Source organism: Polypterus senegalus, chromosome 16 (genome assembly GCF_016835505.1).
Source record: "Polypterus senegalus isolate Bchr_013 chromosome 16, ASM1683550v1, whole genome shotgun sequence".
In the NCBI taxonomy this organism is placed as follows: domain Eukaryota; kingdom Metazoa; phylum Chordata; class Cladistia; order Polypteriformes; family Polypteridae; genus Polypterus; species Polypterus senegalus.
In genome coordinates, this window is record NC_053169.1 from 15259624 (window position 1) to 15281624 (window position 22001).

A 22001-nucleotide genomic window follows, 5' to 3' on the forward strand; every position below is an offset into this window, starting at 1 on the left:
TGATAATGTCTGCTGAACAAACAGGTATTGTTAGCTAAGCGGAGGTAAGATGGCAAGAAGTAGAGCAACTCGAGCGGAGGCTGGAGCATGAGTGAGGAGGTCCCTGCATGGCTCCCCACTCCTGAAGTCCTGCCTCCCCATCCCCTCTGCCCGCAGTCTGTCTCTCAGATTTACGGGAATCAATCGGTGCTGCGGCCAAACTGTGACATGAGAGAAGTCCCAAAAATCGACGGGAATGTTCAAGCAAATTATAGAAAAACACCCAATCTAAATCCGTTAATTAGTTCTCTCGTGAAAAGCGGACAGACAGACAAACGGGATTTTTTTTATGTATATTGTCACACACGTGCAACTGGGAGGGAGCTGAGTGGACCAAGTGGAGATAATTACCTGCCAGGCCAGTGGGTGGTGGGGTGCACTAAACCTACCTCAGTTATCTCTGCAGGCCAAATACGGGAAAACCTGCCTGATGCAACATCACTTCCGGTTCTGGAGCCCAGAATGACATCATTTTCAGTCACACATCAGCTCAATAGTACGGACGGCCTTTTTTCATCTTCGCCACATTGCTTATCTGCATTCTTTCCTCAGTGTGAAAGATACGGAGTCACTCATTCACGCTTTCATCACTACCCGTCTGGAGTATTGCAATGCTTTGTTTTACATCAATAGATTATAATATGTTCAGAAATCTGCAGCTCGTTTACTTACGCACACTACAAAATCTGCTCACATCACTCCTGTCCTCTATGAGTTACATCGGTTACCAGTTTCTTCACGAATCAAATACAAAATTATCCTTCTCACTTTTAAAGCCCGTCATGCTTTAGCCCCTCATTATCTGTCTGAGCTGCTGCTTCCTTACACTCCTGCCTGCGCATTACGATCATTGGACGATAAGTTACTCACCGTACCTAAATACAGGTTAATAACTATGGGTGGGAGAGCTTTCAGAGTGATAGCCCCTAAAATTTTGGAATTCTCTCCCTTTCAACCTTTGAATGGAAAAATCTATTATTAATTTCAAACATCTCTTCTATGAGTATTATTCTTCTTCGTGTGTGTAATTTCTACTATCTTGTATTGAATTGTGAAGTGTCCTTGAGTGTATGAAAGGCGCTACATAAATAAAACTTATTATTATTATTATTATTTCTGGTTTTGGCGGCCAGACAGACGTCACTTCCGGTTCTGGCCAAATGACATCACTTCTTCTTTTCTGCTTATAAAGCTGCCATCTTCACTTAACATGATCAGTTCCGTTTGAGAACACATCTCATCCTGTTTCTATACCCTTTTGTAGCCAAGGACAATACAGTAATCCCTCGCTATATCGCGCTTTGACTTTCGCGGTTTCACTCTATCGCGGATTTTAAATGTAAGCATATCTAAATATATATCATGGATTTTTCGCTGGTTCGCCGCTTTCTGCGGACAATGGGTCTTTTAATTTAGGTTACATGCTTCCTCAGTTTGATTGCCCAGTTGATTTCATACAAGGGACGCTATTGGCGGATGGCTTAGAAGCTACCCAATCAGAGCATGTATTACATATTAACTAAAAGTCCTCAATGCTATAAGATATGCTTCCTGTGTGGCGCTTGTTTTGTTTGCTTCTCTCTGTCTCTCTCACTCTCTCTCCCTGACGGAGGGGGTGTGAGCAGAGGGGCTGTTTGCACAGAGGACACGGACGCTCCTCTACAAAATGCCGCTTTATCGCGGTGCTTCTGTATACTTAAAAGCATGTATTGATTTTTTGATTGTTTGCTTTTCTTTGCGAGCGCTCTCTCTGACATTCTCTGCTCCTGACGCGCTCCTTTATGACGGCGTTCCTTTGAAGATAAGATATGTTTGCTTTCTTTTAATTGTGAGAAAGAACTGTCATCTATGTCTTGTCATGGAGCACAGTTTAAACGTTTGACTAAAGGGTGTTATTTCATGTCTAGATGGCTCTAATAATGTTAACAGGGTGGGAGAGTTTATAAGGGCTTAAAATATATAAAAATAACTACACAAACATATGGTTTCTACTTTGCGGATTTTCACCTATCGCGGGGGGGTCTGGAACGCAACCCCCGCGATCGAGGAGGGATTACTGTATACGGGTGGCTGCGCCCAAACCTTTTTCGTATTTTGAGACTCTAATTCTTTCACAATATATACAGTGGGTACGGAAAGTATTCAGACCCCTTCAATTTTTCACTCTTTGTTATATTGCAGCCATTTGTTAAAATCATTTAAATTAATTTTTTTCCTCATTAATGTACACACAGCACCCCATATTGACCGACAAAAAAAAAGAATTTTTGAAATTGTTGCAGATTTATTAAAAAAGAAAAACTGAAATATCACCTGGTCCTAAGTATTCAGACCCTTTGCTCAGTATTTAGTAGAAGCCCCCTTTTGAGCTAATACAGCCATGAGTCTTCTTGGGAAAGATGCAACAAGTTTTTCACACCTGGATTTGGGGATCCTCTGCCATTCCTCCTTGCAGATCCTCTCCAGTTCTGTCAGGTTGGATGGTAAACGTTGGTGGACAGCCATTTTTAGGTCGCTCCAGAGATGCTCAATTGGGTTTAAGTCAGGGCTCTGGCTGGGCCATTCAAGAACAGTCGCAGAGTGACTAAGCGATATGTGTGGAGACAACCAGGCACTGCTCATCACTTGTCCAATACAGTCCTCACAGTGAAGGATGGCGGTGGCAGCATCATGCTGTGGGGGTGTTTTTCAGCTGCAGGGACAGGACGACTGGTTGCAATCGAGGGAAAGATGAATGTGGCCAAGTACAGGGATATCCTGGACAAAAACTTTCTCCAGCGTGCTAAGGACCTCAGACTGGGCTGAAGGTTTACCTTCCAACAAGACAATGACCCTAAGCACACAGCTAAAATAACGAAGGAGTGGCTTCACAACACCTCTGTGACTGTTCTTGAATGGCCCAGCCAGAGCCCTGACTTAAACCTAATTGAGCATCTCTGGAGAGACCTAAAAATGGCTGTCCACCAACATTTACCATCCAACCTGACAGAACTGGAGAGGATCTGCAAGGAGGAATGGCAGAGGATCCAAAAATCCAGGTGTGAAAAACTTGTTGCATCTTTCCCAAGAAGACTCCTGGCTGTATTAGCTCAAAAGGGTGCTTCTACTAAATACTGAGCAAAGGGTCTGAATACTTAGGACCATGTGATATTTCAGTTTTTCTTTTTTAATAAATCTGCAACAATTTCAAAAATTCTTTTTTTTGTCTGTCAATATGGGGTGCTGTGTGTACATTAATGAGGGAAAAAAAAAAATTAGCAAATGGCTGCCATATAACAGAGTGAAAAATTGAAGGGGGTCTGAATACTTTCCGTACTCACTGTATATAGAGACTTACTTCTCAGTTGATTGATTGGCTTTATTCTTTGTCCTGTTAGTCTGTATCCTTGACTTTTTAATATTTCTCTTGCTGTATGTCTCTGAATTTACCCATGGGATGACTAAAGCTTATCTAGTCTAATCTTTTATAAAAGTAAAATATGGAAATGAGTCCAAGCCTGTTAGACACGAGCAGGACATAACGCTTGATTCCCAGCTATAATATGGACTGTTATTGTCCCATAGTTGCACATTTCTCATAGCCATTGACTGGTTTGCTCCAACTGGTTGTAAACTCTCTCGAGAAGTTGGCTGAGAGTAACTAACCCAGCGTTGCCCTCCTAGCGTGTTGCCACACCCACCACACAACAACATTTATTTCTACAGCACATTTTCATACAAATGGTGTAGCTCAAAGTGCTTTGCATGATAAAGAAAAAAGACAAAATATAAAAAACGAAATTAGGCAATACTAATTAACACAGAATAAAAGCAAGGTCAGATGGCCAGGGAGGACAGAACAAACAAAAAAAAAAAAAAAAAAAATCTGCAGGGGTTCCGAGGCCACAAGACCACCCAGCCCCCTCTAGGCATTCTACCTAACATCAATGACCTCAATCAGTCCTCATGGTATTCAGGGTTCACATGGAAGAACTTGAAGATGACGGTCATGTGGACTTCTGGCCTTTAATCCTTCATTATAAGGACATCAAGGTTCTTTGATCAAGTGGTGGGGGAGCAGATCGCCACTCCAGAAAACTGTAAAAAGAACAGTAGAGAAAGTAAGGGTTAGAACGGATTACGGAGCCACCATGAATGATAATGATAATTAAATGCATATACAGAGTATCAGGATTAAACTAAAATTAAGCTCTGAGAAAGCCATGCTACAGTAATGAGTGTTTAGCAGTTTTTTAAAGTGCTCCACTGTATTAGCCTGGCGAATTTCTATCAGTCCGCTATTCCAGATTTTAGGTGTATAACTGCAAAAGGCCGCCTGCCTCACCACTTCTTTTAAGTTTTGCTCTTGGAATTTTAAGCAGACCCTGATTTGAAGATCTAAGGTTACGATTTGGAGTGTAAGGTGAGAGGGATTCAGAGATATGCGTGGATAGAGTGAGATTATTGAAGGCTTTGTAAACCATCAGCAGTATTTTAAAGTCAGTTCTAAATGACACGGGTAACCAGTGTAGTGACGCTAAGACTGGGGTGATGTGCCCAGGTTTTCTTTTCATAGTTAATATTCTGGCAGCTGCATTCTGCACTCGTTGCAGTCAATTGATGTCTTATTTGGGTGGTCCTGAGAGGAGTGCGTTACAGTAATCTAGTCGACTGAAAAAAAAATTAATTTTAAAATTAATTAATTAAAATGAATTAATTTTTCAGCATCTTGCAATGTTATAAGACGTCTAATTTTTGTTATATTTCTCAAGTGGAAAAAATGCTGTCCTAGTAATCTGATTGATATGCGATTTAAAATTCAGGTCAGAGTCAATAGTTACCCCTAAATTCTTTACTTCCGTCTTGACTTTTAACCCTAATGTATCAAGTTCATTTCTAATACCCTCATTATATCCATTTTTGCCAATCACTAAAATTTCTTTTTTCTCCTTATTTAGTTTGAGAAAATTGCTACTCATCCATTCAGAAACACAAGTAAGATATTAGGGTCAGTGAATCAAGAGAGTCGGGCTCATCAGGCGCCATTGATAAATACAGTTGTGTTTTGTCAGCATAGCTGTGGTAGCTCACATTATGCCCCGAACTACCACATGACAAACCCTCTGAATTGGGACTCGAGGGCAGCGAGTGACCCTCAGAACCACACTAGAACAGTGTGAGGGTTGTTTTTTTACGGTGGCTACAGTGCCAATCCTGCCACCAACCCCCAAATTTTCCCTTGCAAATTGGACGACCAGCTTGCAGGTCTGGATGCCAGTTAATGTCATTCCCAGAGTGAAGCAATTGCAGGTTAAGGGCCTTGCTCAAGGAGTACTCCCAACGGCGTAGCGCAGTGGTTCTCAGTCTGTGGGGCGGGCCCCCCTAGGGGGCGCGAAGATGAGAAAAAAGAAAACAAGAATCAAAAATATGAAGAATACATCTATTGAAACCAAAACAAATTAACTTAAACTACATTCTGATACTAGACAAATAAATACAGAGTTCGATAAATGTCGATAAAAGTTAAGTAGGTTTAATAAAATATGCATCTATGATATCTCATTAATTAAAAAAGAACAAATTGGTATTAGTGGGCTCCTTTCAAAAAAAATGTTAGGGGGGCGCGATTAAAACTGTTATGAAAACTCGGGTCGCAAATACTTAAAGGTTGAGAAACGCTGGCGTAGCGTTTTATGGAACCAGCAACCTTCTGAATACTGGTGCAGTACTAGCCTCAGAGCCACAAATCCGCCCCGTAAATCAAAACGAGAGACGGAAATCGAAGTCGGGAATCCAAAACAAGTCAAAACCTATTGCAGCTGTACAAAAATGATTTTATTGTTGACAACCTGTCGCCCCTGTTGTCTCAGATCTTCTTTGTTTTCAAATTTGAATTCCAGATAGCCATTGTAATAGATGGGAATAAAAGAGTGGTGGAATTGGCAGTGAGAGGTCTTCTGAAGAACACTCTTTATTACACTTTCAAGAGTCGGGATCTTCACACTTTGTTCGACCGCCAGTGGCACAAACTGAGCTTCAGCTTTCAGTCCAAAATTGTCTCCCTCTACATGGACTGCAAGCTGATTGAGAGAAGACTCATCGATGAAAAGGACGCCATCGACTCTGCGGGCCGCATGCTCATCACCACTCGTGTAGAAGATGGCAGGCCGATCGATGTGAGTATCCTCCAAGTCTAAATATTATTAGATCAGATTTATCAAAGTCGAGGCTACTCATACATTCGTTTACTGTGTGATACTCTGGCGTGACGGTCTGTGCGTTACATGTTGTCTTACAGATTGAACTTCAGAAGTTAACGGTCTACTGTGATCCGCTAATGCCTGAGCTGGAGGCCTGCTGTGAAATTCCCAATACTTTGGTAAGACACTCAACGGCATCCTTTTTTTTTTTTTTTCTTCAAATAACGGTTGTTTTAAATCAGAAATTTTTTAAACAGGAATTGCTCTTGTCTGATTACAGTTTCTGACAGAACATAAGCATATTATGAAATGTGACAAACGAGAGGAGACCGATGAGTCATTAGGCTCGTTTGTTTAGCTCATAGCTGAGCTGTCCCAGTATCTCCTCCAGACCCTTCAGCTCCACATAGATGTTTTTGATTTTTATTTGGTGTGCTGTCCAGGGTTGGCCACCATAGATTGAGATTCAAGATGTTTCTCTGTCATCATTGCACTTTATTTAATGGAATACTTGGCTCCCTTTATGAAAGCCACTATATAAACCAAGTGGACTGGATGGTAAACTGGTGCAATAAAAACTCTCTCACTGTGAATGCAAAAAAGACCAAAGAAATGATATTTGACTTTAAGAGACAGAAATCTGTATGCCGGCACGGTGGCGCAGTGGTAGCGCTGCTGCCTCGCAGTAAGGAGACCTGGGTTTGCTTCCCGGGTCCTCCCTGCGTGGAGTTTGCATGTTCTCACCGTGTCTGCGTGGGTTTCCTCCCACAGTCCAACGACATGCAGGTTAGGTGCATTGGCGATCCTAAATTGGCCCTAGTGTGTGCTTGGTGTGTTTGTGTTGGCACCCTGCCTTGGATTGGTTCCTGCCTTGTACCCTGTGTTGGTTGGGATTGGCTCTAGTAGACCCCCGTGACCCTGTGTTCGGATTCAGCGGGTTGGAGAATGGATGGATGGAAATCTGTATGTTCACCTATTGTAGTTCTGGGAGAGTAGCTAGAAATAGTGACTTGTGAACTTGGAACCGGACACAGACAGACGGACATCGTTGGCTCCACCTCACGCTGTTTATTTACAATAATTATTTACAAATTTAACGTGCACACAAACCCCAGTGCCTTCTGCACCGATTCCCCAAAGTCCAGGGCTCACAGTTCCTGTGCCTTTCTTTCCTGGCCGCCTCCAGTCCTCTCTCCAGCTCTGTCCACTTCCACCCGACATCCACTGCTGACTGGAGGGAGGCGACCCCTTTTATAGGAACTCGGATGGGCTCCAGCTGCTTCCCGGCAATCTCCCGCAGACACACCCCCGTGTGGCAGAAGTGCCGGGTGCCGTCCGGGTGTCCCCTGTCGTCTTCCCCCCGGCACTTCCTGGTGTGGCGGAAGTGCCGGGCTCCTGGGATAATCAGGCACTGGGGCGCCGCCTGGCGGTGGCCACGGGTCCCTACAGGGCTGGGCTTCCAAGCCCTCTACCCGAGGCCTCCAGTATAACCAGGACGGACGCCCCCTCTCGGTCTGGAGGAGGCACAAGCCCTCCTCTGGTCCTCCTGGGTGTCCCGGCCCACAGACTGAATATAAATTCTTAGGAACTTACCTAGATAACAATCTTAACTATTCCCTAAATGCAACCAGCGCGTATTTCTCATCCATAAACTCAAACTATTTAAAGTAGACAAGGTGCTCATGTTGTCCTTTTGTCGCAGTCTGATCCAGTCAGTGATCACTTTCAGTTTCGTTGTCTGGTTTAATAGTCTGACAAACCAAAACTCAAAAAAGCTCCAGCAGATTACGAAGTATGCAGCTAAAGTTACAGGTGCTGGTCATAAAATTAGAATATCATGACAAAGTTGATTAATTTCAGTAATTCCATTCAAAAAGTGAAACTTGTATATTAGATTCATTCATTACACACAGACTGATGTATTTCAAATGTTTATTTCTTTTAATTTTGATGATTATAACTGACAACTAATGAAAGTCCCAAATTCAGTATCTTGGAAAATTAGAATATTGTGAAAAGGTTCAATATTGAAGACACCTGGTGCCACACTCTAATCAGCTAATTAACTCCAAACACCTGCAAAAGCCTTTAAATGGTCTCTCAGTCGAGTTCTGTAGGCTACACAATCATGTCAGTTGTCCAAAAGATGACCATTGACACCTTGCACAAGGAGGGCAAGACACAAAAGGTCATTGCTAAAGAGGCTGGCTGTTCACAGAGCTCTGTGTCCAAGCACATTAATAGAGAGGTGAAGGGTAGGACAAGATGTGGTAGAAAAAAGTGTACAAGCAATAGGGATAACCGCACCCTGGAGAGGATTGTGAAACAAAACTGTGGGGGAGATTCACAAAGAGTGGACTGCAGCTGGAGTCAGTGCTTCAAGAACCACCAGGCACAGACGTATGCAAGACATGGGCTTCAGCTGTCGCATTCCTTGTGTCAAGCCACTCTTGAACAAGAGACAGCGTCAGAAGCGTCTCGCCTGGGCTAAAGACAAAAAGGACTGGACTGCTGCTGAGTGGTCCAAAGTTTTGTTGTATTTCCTTTGGAAATCAAGGTCCCAGAGTCTGGAGGAAGAGAGGAGAGGCACAGAATCCACGTTGCTTGAGGTCCAGTGTAAAGTTTCCACAGTCAGTGATGGTTTGGGGTGCCATGTCATCTGCTGGTGTTGGTCCATTGTGTTTTCTGAGGTCCAAGGTCAACGTAGCCGTCTACCAGGAAGTTTTAGAGCACTTCATGCTTCCTGCTGCTGACGAACTTTATGGAGATGCAGATTTCATTTTCCAACAGGACCTGGCACCTGCACACAGTGCCAAAGCTACCAGTACCTGGTTTAAGGACCATGGTATCCCTGTTCTTGATTGGCCAGCAAACTCGCCTGACCTTAACCCCATAGAAAATCTATGGGGTATTGTGAAGAGGAAGATGCAATACGCCAGAGCCAACAATTCAGAAGAGCTGAAGGCCACTATCAGAGCAACATGGGCTCTCATAACACCTGAGCAGTGCCACAGACTGATCGACTCCATGCCACACCGCATTGCTGCAGTAATCCAGGCCAAAGGAGCCCCAACTAAATACTGAGTGCTATATGGGCTCATACTTTTCATGTTCATACCTTACAGTTGGCCAACATTTCTAAGAATCCTTTTTTTGCATTGGTCTTAATTGATATTCTAATTTTCCGAGATACTGAATTTGGGACTTTCATTAGTTGTCAGTTATAATCATCAAAATTAAAAGAAATAAACATTTGAAATACATCAGTCTGTGTGTAATGAATGAATCTAATATACAAGTTTCACTTTTTGAATGGAATTACTGAAATAAATCAACTTTGTCATGATATTCTAATTTTATGACCAGCACCTGTATTGGGGCGGATGTAGATGATTTGACTGGTGTGTGTGTGTGTGTGTGTGTCAGAGGGTAAGCAATGTTAAAGGAACTGAAAATCATCTCAACTGATAACAGACATCCATTACATGTACAACTAAACTTCAGTAAATCAGGAAGGATGGTCGCTTTGAAAAGCCACACAAATCGCTCCACAAACTCCTTTCTTCCTTGTGCCATTCGACTTTTTAACAAGAAATACCGGAGATAATGATTAAGGTGGCGGCATGGTGGTGCAGTGGGTAGCGCTGCTGCCTCGCAGTTAGGAGACCTGGGTTCACTTCCCAGGTCCTCCCTGCGTGGAGTTTGCATGTTCTCCCCGTGTCTACGTGGGTTTCCTCCCACAGTCCAAAGACATGCAGGTTAGGTGCATTGGCGTTTCTACATTGGCCCTAGTGTGGGTGTGTGTGTGTGTGTGGCCTGCGGTGGGTTGGTGCCTTGCCCGGGATTAATTCCAGCCTTGCACCCTGTGTTGGCTGAGATTGGCTCCAGCAGACCTCCGTGACCCTGCGTTTGGATTCAGCAGGTTAATAAATGGATGGATGGATGATTAAGGTTTTGATATATATCCTGTAACCTTTTTTTGTTTTTGGTGTAAATATGCCTTATCTAACTGCCTTACCGTAACCTTTCTTGTTTCATTTGTTTGTTTTACTTCATTCTGTCTGTTATTAGATGCAACCGAGAAGGCAAATTTCATGTTTTCTTGTGTAAACATGACTAAATAATGGAACCTTAAACCTTTGGGTGGGAGTGCAAGTTCTCTAATGGCTATTCAGATACTTACTTGAAAAGTATGCCTGGGCTGCGGTTCATAAATCTGCCAGTCAGTTCTGGTTGTGGAAATATTTAATATTTATTTTTAGGCGGCGGTCCACCTGTGGTTTGATTGTGGTAGGCACCAATAGGATGGTGTAGAAACCAGAGGCGCATGTGCTGACCAGACCTGAGACAAAGAGGCAGAGACACCAGTTCTGTTCAACAAAAGCCCCTTTATTTAGGGAAAGGAATCCGTAGCAGCCTCCAAGGACTGATGCCCCCGAGTCATAAGTATTATAATACCACTGTCCCTTTCTTCTAGAGCCTTGCAGTCCACTTCCTTCTCTCCATCCACCTCCTCCCCATTCACGCTCACTTCTAGGAGGTAGCTGGCTGCTTTTCAAGCCACACCCGGGAGAACTTTAGGTGGCTTGTTAGCGAGACTTGAAAGTAGGGCTCTGTAGCTCCCCCTCGTGGCATCCCTCGAGCCCAGCAGGACTGAGCCAACCAATACCAAGTCTCATACAACCCTATGAGACTCCAAGGGGCCCTTACACCCCAGAGGGACTGCCAAACAGCAGTTTGGCGGAGATAACGCCTTTCATAAATCATCTCCCCCTGTCCTCGCATTACAGAGGCATCCCGATCAGGTAACGGCAATGGCTGCCATCTGTCAGAATGTGTAAAAATGAAGCCCATGCAAGACTCTGGCTCATGGGCCATTCAGAATGCATATCTGGCTAAGTGGGCTCATAAAATGGAGCATTTGGTAGCATCACATTCTTAACACTATTTAGAAAACTCTGGTCTTTAGTTTGAATATGAATGCCAACACCAAAAGTACCCTCTGAATATAACCCACCACCTTTGTATACACAAACGCTCTTCTTTTACCAACTAACAGACCAACATGTGTTTCACAGTGCACACCGAAGGAGCTGTTACCTGCCACCTTCCCGTCTCTGATCACCAGCCATCAGCCTAGAACAACATCTCAGCACCCTGTGCCAGCAAGCGAGAGATGCCAGTGTTCAGCAATTAAGGTACGAAACGCTTGTGGGTTTTATGCCATTCTTATTCTAATTAGAATGCAACAACAATGATGTGGATGGCCTAAATGTAAATGACCTGAGCTTCACCAAAGGAATTCTGAAAACACAGCCGCTTATGCATAATAATCCTCTAATACAAAATACTGTAGGCCAGTGTTGCTCAACCTTTCTGTGTTTTACGAGCCGATGCGAGTGTCCTCAGACGTGTACCAAATGTCTTTGTTTTACATCATTTTTCATTTTCTGTAATTTGTCATTTTGTCCCCCCATGTCTCTCCTCTGTAGCTCCCCCTGTCTCCCCCAGTCCCTTTGGCCACTAGCTTGCAGTGGTGGCCTTCAGGTGTGATCAATTTAAATCATTTGATACCCATAAGTCTTTGCTCTCTGATACTGGCTGCTCCCCATTATCTCTCTTTTGCGTTGCCCTCTTGTTCCTTGTGCACTGACTGCTGGTGGTTAGTAAAAGTTTTTTTTTTTTTTTAGATGAATAGTCAGGGCGGCACAGTGGCACAGTGGTACCGCTGCTGCCTCGCAGTTAGGAGTCCTGGGTTCGCTTCCCGGGACCTCCCTGTGTGGAGTTTGCATGTTCTCTCCGTGTCTGCGTGGGTTTCCTCCGGGTACTCCTGTTTCTTCATACAGTCCAAAGACATGCAGGTTAGGTGTGAGTGTGTGCTCGGTGTGTGTGTGGGTGTGCGCGCCCTGCCCGGGGTTTGTTTCCCTGTAGTTAGGATATAGCGGATTGGATAATGGATGGATGGATGAATAGTCCGGGAGAAAAGAAATGGATGCGTAGGTCAAAACCGGAATGTGGAAACGCAATCGGCACTAACCAGAAATCAAAGTCAAAAAGAAATACACAAGAAGTCCAGTTTTAAAAGAAACGTGAAGATTGTATGTAAAAAGAAGTCGTTTTTATCCAATCTTTAATATCGAGGAATGGTTTGAGAAGCCTTTATTTATACTGGTGTGCCAGTGTAGACATCACCTCACCAGCCATAATGCATTGTGGGATTGATTTCGGTGGAAACGGGAGATGCAGAAACCCCAACGTGACAGCGGCCATCAGCGGGACAACTTTGATGACATCACCGCTGCTCCGTTTCCAATGCATTATGGGATTGGAACTGGGTGATGTGAAAACTCGAACACAGCAGCGCCCATCGGCAAAACTAATGGGGTATAAACTTTCAAATAATGTTTTTCTATTAAGAAATGATTCTCAGCTAAGACGTGTATAACAATTTAAAACGCACGGAGGATCCAGGAAAAACGATGACAGGGGATCTGAGATTTTGTTCTGAGTCTTATTTCAATCGCCCAGTCGCCATAACACTTTGCTGTGGTGTTAGTTGTTTTCTCCGTGCTCTTTGGCTCTCTTTTGTCCATCCCTCCTGTTTCTTGTGTTCTGACTGGAACATTTTTAGGAGAAAAGACCAGAAAGAAAGGCGTAGTTCAAGAAACAATGTGTAGGTTAAAATTGGGATGCAGTTACGCGATTGGCTGGAAACTGGAAATCAAAATCAAGTACCAAAAAAATGACAATCCTGGATATCGAGGAATAGCCTGGGTGACCTTTTATACCAGCATTTTGGTGAAGTCATCACTGTGCTGTTCCCAGTGCATTATGGGATTGGAATTGGGCAATGTGAAAACTTGAACACAGTGGCGCACAGAAATGAACACAGTTTCATTTCCCTGGACACTCACCTCCATTACGTGTACATGAACATATGTAAGGAACGTAAACATGTCAATTTAAGTAAGCATTTTGAATGTATCTTGAATTTTTAATTCACCTTGGATATTTATTGACTCGGAAAGACACCATTTTTTTACGGAATGAACATTGCCAGTCAGAACACAACCGGAAGTCAAAACCGATCTGTTGTCAAAGACGCTAATAAGAAAACCAAAAACCAGATCTAGAATTCTTAAAGTCAATAAAAGAAAGATTTTAGTTTGCACGTAATATAAGAAGTTACTGTATCCGTAATCTCAGATAGTCCAGAAATGCCCACGCTGACCGTTTGAAGCAGTCACTCCAATGACGTCACATGCACTGCAGATTCCCAGAATTCTCGGTAGGATTGTTATGGATACGCCAGAAACATTTGATCTGAAATAGCGGCACCCATAGAAAAATGAGAATCGGCATTGGTGCTGTAACACTCCAAATATTTAACTTTTCCAGTTTGTTATCGATCAAAAACTAACATTCAATTCAAAATCTCTGGGTCTCTAAAGACTGATAAAATGTAGAATTTGTAAATATTGTAATGACCCGGCAGTCAGCGCTGGCGGCATGGTGCATTGTGGGTATTTCTGTAACGTTACTGTTTGTACTGGGCAAGCAAGGCAATTGATTTCCTGTTGTACTATAAATGTTATATGTGTTTGTGTTGCAGTTGCTTGGGTGGGCTTGGGTCATTTGCAGCCCAGGAGTGGTAAGTGTAACAGTTACCATCATGGAGAAGGATGTCTTTCTGAATGACCTTGGCAATGGCCTTGCAATATGTTGAGCATTGTTTCTGACTATCTGCTCTAATAAAGAGATACAAAAGGACAGAGCTGTGTGTTGCTAGATTCCATCTATGCAATTATGTACGGAGACACTCGGGGTCGTGCGGTGTATGGGACACGAGTGTTCGCTTGCTTTATGAGCTGGGCACAGCTGCGTGCATGGCGCTGGCATTCCGCTGGCCGACCAGCTTGGGGGAAGTGCGCAGTAGAGTTCGGCTCCGAGAACTTCAATACTCAACCACCGGTTGTTATAATATGAATGCAGGGAAACTCTCAAAAAAAAATTAAAAACTACAGGTCATAACGGGTCAAAGCATTAGCCGAACGTAGAATAATAATAAATAGATTTGCATTTACATTTGGTTGGATGTAAATTCGTCTTTGACTTTTGACTTTGCAGGGTGAACAAGGCTTGCCTGGAACAGCAGGAGACCCCGGACAGAAAGGAGAGAAAGGTGATAAGGTATGAACCATCTTTAGATTTTTTTTTTTTAGATCTCTTCTTTTTCCTGTCTAGTAACTGTGAGATCTTTTTGGGTGCTTTCAAGCTTTATTTTTAGTCCAAGACTATTTTCCTTGCTTGATCCTGAATTATCTTATTATCCCTTACTAGCTGTGCTACCCCTCTAAGACTGGTTGAAATCTTAGTAATCAATGCAGAACTTCACATTAAAAAGTGCAGTACACCATCTGTTGGAATATATTTTGTAATGCATGCTGTAATAAAATGCATTTCATGTATTATTCCACCTGATGGCACATCACAAACATGGTAGTAATAAAATGCATTATTACATATATTGGTGATGTGCCATCTGTTGGAATGACAAATGCAAAGCATATGTCTCTGCTATATGCCATTTAGAATGGGATTTGTAAAAGCAGTGTTAAGGTTGTGATGAGCCGTCTATTAAAATGATGAATGCGATTCATTTTATTAGTACAAATGTTTTTGATGTACCATCTGCTGGAATGTATTTTGTAATGCATGTAGTAATAAAATGCATTTCTTGATATCATTCCACCAGACAGCACATCACAAACATTTCTATTAAGAAAACAAGCCTTAAAGGATCCTTAGGGGTTCAAACGACCACAAGTGGAATAAACAAGTGCAGTCAGAGATGGGGAAAAAATATCACATAACACTGTCAAGGGGGGAGGGGGTGGTGTCAGCACATCTCATTAGGTGAAATGACACTTGCTATTTGTAGTGGCTGCTGCATTTTTAATGTGGTAATGTGCTGGAGAAATGGCATTACTGCAGGTGATGCCAACAGAATAAAGAACCTAAATAAAATGTCTGGCTCAGTCTTGGGAGTCAGGCATGAGGTCACTCAACAAGCTGCTTACCATCCTGGACAGTGACTGTCACCAGCAGTTTTTAGGCATTTGGTACACCGTATTAATCCCTGAGGGGAATGTGTGTAAAAGGCTTTGGCTAAACAGAGGACCACCTTCAGTAAAAGACTGAGACAACTGCATCACTCCAAGGGGCGCCATGTGTGGTCGCTTCTACGATCAGCCGTCAGGCTCTATAATGAGTCACCAATCAGGTTAGGTGGTCTTCTTCCCTGTGTGTTGAATTGTCTGGTCTAGCGTTATATAGTTCTATCTATCTATCTATCTATCTATCTATCTATCTATCTATCTATCTATCTATCTATTATATTGTATTTTACATATATATCTATCTATTATACAGTACATTACATCTGTCTATGTATTATATAGTGCCTTTCCTATCTATCTATCTATCTATCTATCTATCTATCTATCATATAGTGCCTTTCACATATCTATCTATCTATCTATCTATCTATCTATCTATCTATCTATCTATCTATCTATCTATTATATAGTGGCTTTCATATCTATCTATCTATCCCATCTGTTTGTCTGTCTATCATATAGTGCCTTTCATATCTATCTATCTATCTATCTATCTATCTATCTATCTATATCTATCTATCTATCTATTATATAGTGCCTAACACCTTTCTATCTATTTTTTACAAGTGAAAGCTTTGCCTGTTGCCTCTGCCTTGACCTTTGCCAGTTAATTTCATTCTGCTAAACACTTTAAACGCCGCAATGGCCGCACTATGGCATACTGTGTGCCGGTTCAGTTTCAGACTAATGTAATAAAGTTTGCTTTATGGATTTCAGCTGAAATGCCGCCTTCTTATTGCCTGCTGCGAGGAGAGCCATTTGCAGAGACGAGATTGATTTGATGCACCTTTTCAGAGTTTTACAAGTGAAAGTGTATCACTGAGCTGCTCAGATTCCTTTGGTGAGAAGCGTCAATTACTCATCCGCTGTGTGTGTGCAGATAAGAATGAGAGGAATGTGTCTGGTCAGACAGGTGCTGATGTGCACATGTTAACGCCATATGGTCATTTGGGTCCCTTGTGTGGTCCTGGCATAAAATCATTTGTCACGAGCTGGTTTTATGAGCCTGCTGTTTGGGTGTTCTTGACCAGCGTTGTGCATATTGGGTTACAACTCTCCGGGGATTAAGATAACAAAGCAGTGGCCGGTTAAATTCACTTTTTTTTTCCCTGAGTGAGGAGAGACATGCCTCCATTGTTACTATTCATTTATCTAAGTGGATTCTTCACATATGGGGTGTTAGTTTATGATGCTATCGATCCAAAATGTGATCTGACACCTTGTTGAATCCATGCTTTGAAGAATGCAAGCTGTATTGGAGGTAAACCGGGGTCCATACCTGGCGGAGTGGTGTCTCGGAGGCTGATGATCTGCGCTGGTATCTGGAAGGTTGCTAATTCAAATCTCGTTACTGCCAGAAGGGATCCTACTCTGTGGGGCCCTTGAGCAAGACCCTTTACCTGAAAATTGGTGCCAGGGCGCATGCTGTATAATGGCTGATTCTGTACTCTGACTCCCTAAGGTCATCCAAAAGGACAGTTTCCCCTCAGAGATTAATAGTTTATTAAATATCAAAACAAACAATGCTAGAGAGGTGGACCTTAAAAAGTGACCATGGAGTGTACAGTATGTATGCATATATATTTGAAATAATCTTAAAATTTCAATTTATATATACAGTACAATATACACCAATCAGCTGCTCATTCAAACCACCTGACAAATACTCTGTAGGTCCTCTTATGATGACCTTTGTGGACTCCATAAGACCCCTGAAGGTGTCCTGTGTTATCTGCACAAAACATTAGCAGCAGACCCTTTAAGTTTTGAGGTGGGGCCTCCATGGATCGGACTTGTTTTTCCAGCACATCCCACAGTCGCTCGATCAGATTAAGGTCTTGGGTATTTGGAGGCCAAGTCAACACGTTGAACTCTTTGTCATGTTCCTCTAATCATTCCTGAACATTTTTTGCAGTGTGTCAGGGGCACATCATCCTAACGAAAGAAGCCACCATCGTTGCCATGAAAGGGTGTAGGTGGTCTGCAACAGTCTTTAGGGTTAGGCGGTACGTGTCAATGTGACATCGAGATGAATGTCAGTACCCAAGGTTTCTCCGCAGAACATCACGCTGCCTTCTTCCCACAGTGACATCTTTTCTCCACGTAAATGACACACACACCCCCGCCGGTCCACGAGATCTAAAAAAGTAAATGAGACTCATCAGACCAGGTCATCTCCTTCTGATGCTTCCTGGTTCCGTTCCGGTGCTCGTGTGATGATTGTGGGCTCCTTTTGGAGGTGGACAGAGGTCCGCATGGGCCATCTGACCAGTCTAGAGCTACACAGATTGTTAAGATGCACTGTGTGTTCAGACACCTTTCCTTCATGTTAAGTCTATCAACAATTTGTGCGACAGTAGCTGTGGGATTGGACCATGGGGTCTTGACTTCTTTCTCCATGCCCATCAGTTTATTTTTAAGAGGTAATGCTGAGAAAAATCAGGTTGATAAAGAACAAGAGCAGTGGTGGGCCATTAGCGCTGATTTAAATTTAGATGGAGACCCACATGTAGACATGAGGTGCTTCACATTGAGGCCCAAGACGGTGAGAAGAAGAGGCATCTTAGATAGATAGATAGATAGATAGATATACACTGTGTGCACAATTATTAGGCAAGTTGTATTTTTGAGGATTAATTTTAATATGGAACAAACACAGTGCTATCAGTCAATCCAAAATGTTAATAAACCTGAAACCTGAATGTTTCACAACGGAAATGTGAGTGTGAACATCATCAGGGGAATACATATGTGCGCACGATTATTAGGCAACTATTAGTGTGCAGATTTATTATGCAACTAAAGGAAAAATGAAAATTTTCCCATCTCACTTGTTTATTTTCATCTGTTATAGTGAGAATAATAAACAAACACCTCAAAATTTACAAATAAACATCTCTGACATTTCAAAAAAAATCAATCAATCAATCAATGACCAATATAGCCACCCTTCTTTCCAATAACAGTCATAAGCCTTTCCATTCATGGAGTCTGTCAGTTTCTTGATCTGTTGACGATCAGCTTTTTGTGGAGCAGTGACTACAGCCTCCCAGACACTCTTCAGAGAGGTGTATTGTTTTTCTCCCCCGTAAATCTAGCGTTTAAGAAGTGCCCACAAGTTCTCGATAGGGTTTAGGTCAGATGAGGAAGGGGCCATGTCATTATTCCTTCATCTTTAAGGCCTTTACTGGCTGGCCACGCAGTGGAGAACTTCGATGCAAGTGATGGAGCATTGGCCTGCATAAAAATCATGGTCTTCTTCCTGTATCACTGTTTGAAGAAAGTGTCTTCGAAAAACTGGCAGTAGGTTTGGGAGTTGATTTTGAGTTCATCTTCAATGCAAAAAGGTCCAACTAGCTCATCTTTAAAAATACCAGCTCATACCAGTACCCCACCTCCACGTTGGAGTGGAGCTCTGTGCCCATTACTGATCCACAGGTCCATCAAGAGTCACTCTCATCTCATCGGTCCATAAAACCTTTGAAAAAAATCTGTCTTCAGATATTTCTTGGCCCAGTTTTGACGTTTCAACTTATGTTTCTTGTTCAGTGGTGGTTGGGTTTCAGCCCTCCTTACCTTGGCCATGTCTTTGAGCACTGAACACCTTGTACTTCTGGGCACTCCAGGTAGGTTGCAGCTCTGGAATATGAAAGTACTGGAGGATAATGGGTTCCTGGTAGCTTCACGTTTGATTCTTCTCAAATCTTTGGCAGCTAATTTGCGTCTTTTGTTCTCAACACGTTTCTTGCGACCCTGTTGACTATTTGCAACAAAATGTTTGATGGTTCTGTGATCACACACCAATATCTTAGCAATTCCAAAAGTGCTGCATCCCTCTGAAAGACTTTTACAATTTTTGACTTTTCAGAGTCAGTTAAATCTTTTTTGGCCCATTTTGCCTGAGGAAAACTAGCTGCCTAATAATTCTGCACACCTTGATATAGGGTGTTGATCTCCTTAGGCCACACCCTCCCTCATTACACAAATACACATCACCTGACGTGCTTAAATCCAATAAGCATTCAAGTTAATACAGCTTGGAGTTGGAATATACGCATTAAAAATGATGATATGGTCAAAATACTCACTTGCCTAATAATTGTGCACACAGTGTAAAAGGAACTATATTACAGATAGATAGATAGATACTTTATTAATTCCAAGGGGAAATTCACATACTCAAGCAGCAGCATACTGAAGTCCCACTGTCTCCGAAGGAGTTCCACATTGACCAGAACAGAACTTGGTGACCTCCCATCAGCCCCAGTGCACCCCTATGGCCTGATGGGAACTGTAGTTCCGGCCTCAGTGCTGTTTTTTAGGTTGCATGCCCTCCCATTAGACAACTAGATAGATACTTTATTAATCCCAAGGGGAAATTCACCTACTCTAGCAGCAGCATACTGATAAAAAACAATATTAAATCAAAGAGTGATAGCAATGGAGGTATAACAGACAATAACTTTGTATAATGTTAACGTTTAAGGTAGAACTGAAGAGTCGCATAGTGTGGGGTCTCCTCAGTCTGTCAGTGGAGCAGGACGGTGACCGCAGTCTGTCGCTGAAGCTGCTCCTCTGTCTGGAGATGATCCTGTTCAGTGGATGCAGTGGATTCTCCATGATTGACAGGAGTCTGCTCAGCGCCCGTCGCTCTGCCACGGATGTCAAACTGTCCAGCTCTGTGCCTACAATAGAGCCTGCCTTCCTCACCAGTTTGTCCAGGCGTGAGACATTCTTTATGCTGCCTCCCCAGCACACCACCGTATAGAAGAGGGCGCTCGCCACAACCGTCTGATAGAAGATCTGCAGCATCTTATTGGTCATCTCTTGGGCTTATAGAGCGTAAGCAGCATCGACATGGATATTTAGGTGTTATCACCAAGAGCTCTGTAAATTAATCGTGTAGTTTTATAGATATATATATATGAATGATTTGGAAGGGAATAGAAGAAACAAGCTGGTTAAGTTTGCAGATAACACCAAGATAGGTGGATTAGCAGATATTTTGGAATCCGATACATCATTACAGAAGGACTTGGGCAGATTTGAAATTTAATTTTAGCAAATGTGAAGTGTTACAAATAGTAAAAATGTGAGGTCTGAATACACAATGGGCGGTCTGGAAATCGGGAGTTCAACTTATGAGAAGGATTTAGGAGTCGTAGTGAACTTCCAGACAGTGTTCAGCAGCCATTAAGAAGGTTAACAGACTCTCAGGTTATATAGCGCCTTGATGTGTGGAGTACAAGTCACTGGAGGTTCTGCTCAAGTTTTATAAGACACTGGTGAGGCCTCATCTGGAGTCCTGTGTGCAGTTTTGGTCTCCAGGCTACAAAAAGGACATAACAGCACAAGAGAAAGTCCAGAGAAGAGCGACTAGGGTGATTCAGGGCTACAGGGGATGAGTTAGGAGGAAAGATTAAAAGAGCTAAGCCTTAAGGAGATGAAGAGGAGACCTGACTGAGGTGTTTAAAATGATGAAGTTGAATTAGTCCAGTGGATCGAGACGGTGACTTGAAAATGAGTTCATCAAAGAACACGGGGACACAGCTGGAATCTTGTGAAGGGGAAATTTCACCCAAACATTAGGAGGTTTTTCTTTATGCGGAGGACCACAGACACTTGGAATAAGCGACCAAGTAGTGTAGTAGACAGGAGGACTTTAGGAACATTGAAAACTTGACTTGATGTTTTTTTGAAAGAAATAAGTGGACAGGACTGGCAAGCTTTGTTGGGCTGAATGGCCCGTTCTCATCTAGAGTGTTCTGATGTTCATACCGGTAACAGCGTTTGACATAACCGGCCCCGCACACACCTAAGACCACCTCTGGGTTATCTACACACCTTTTTGAGCAGACAACTGGATACGTGAATTCTGCGACATGAGTAGCATAACGTACAGCATTCGTCAACCGCTACGTTCTATTCTATCAAACCAATGTCTTTCCATTTTGAAAGAAAACATATTAGATTTTTTAATGTCGGTCATCACTACAAACTACATGGGGTAAGTAACGTATTAAAAAAGCCATTGTTGGGTGGAGTGTTCCTTAAACTTGCCAGATGGAGCCATCATTCATGCATTGGTCCTCCGCTCTACAGAGGTGTACACTTGGTGGCCCATTCCGAAGTTGAGCTTCAGCCTCGCATTTTCCGTTCCTCAGTCGCAGAGCTTTATTTGAGTGTGCAAGTGTGTGTGTGTGTGACAGTGGGAATATTTATCTGATGACGAAAAGAGCTCAAGCAGGTGCAAAACGCAGAATGAAAGACGGGCTGAGGGTTACTTCATAATGATGCTCCTCTTGAGGAGAGCTGACAAAAACACATAAAACTGCCTGCCAGAGGCAGCTGGAGCAGCCGTTTAAAATTGTTGGGACGCCATTATTTACAGCATTATCCAAAAACAAAAAAACTGAAGGGTTACGAGGCTGTAATCACGGGCTCCGCTCCATCCGTATTTATAGTTCCTTTTGGGTTAGAAATAGCTGCGTGACATTTGATATTGGATAAATTTATTCCTAGGAAGCCTTTTAAAGAGTCACTAACATTACTGTGACGGTGACTACGGTCATATATAATTATCGGTGTTCCTATCAAATATTCG

At 42.7% G+C, this 22001-nt stretch overlaps 1 protein-coding gene across 2 annotated transcripts in view; it reads left to right on the forward strand.

Moving 5' to 3' along the window:
• The window catches only part of LOC120516453 (collagen alpha-1(XIX) chain), a 478053-nt gene that overhangs the window by 82420 nt on the left and 373632 nt on the right, over nucleotides 1–22001 (forward strand). For both annotated transcript variants that reach the window (XM_039738131.1, XM_039738132.1), the window contains exons 6-9: nucleotides 5919–6194; nucleotides 6317–6397; nucleotides 11297–11416; nucleotides 14346–14408. In XM_039738131.1, coding sequence (XP_039594065.1) covers nucleotides 5919–6194; nucleotides 6317–6397; nucleotides 11297–11416; nucleotides 14346–14408 — 540 coding nt within the window. The remainder of the gene's footprint in view (nucleotides 1–5918; nucleotides 6195–6316; nucleotides 6398–11296; nucleotides 11417–14345; nucleotides 14409–22001) is intronic.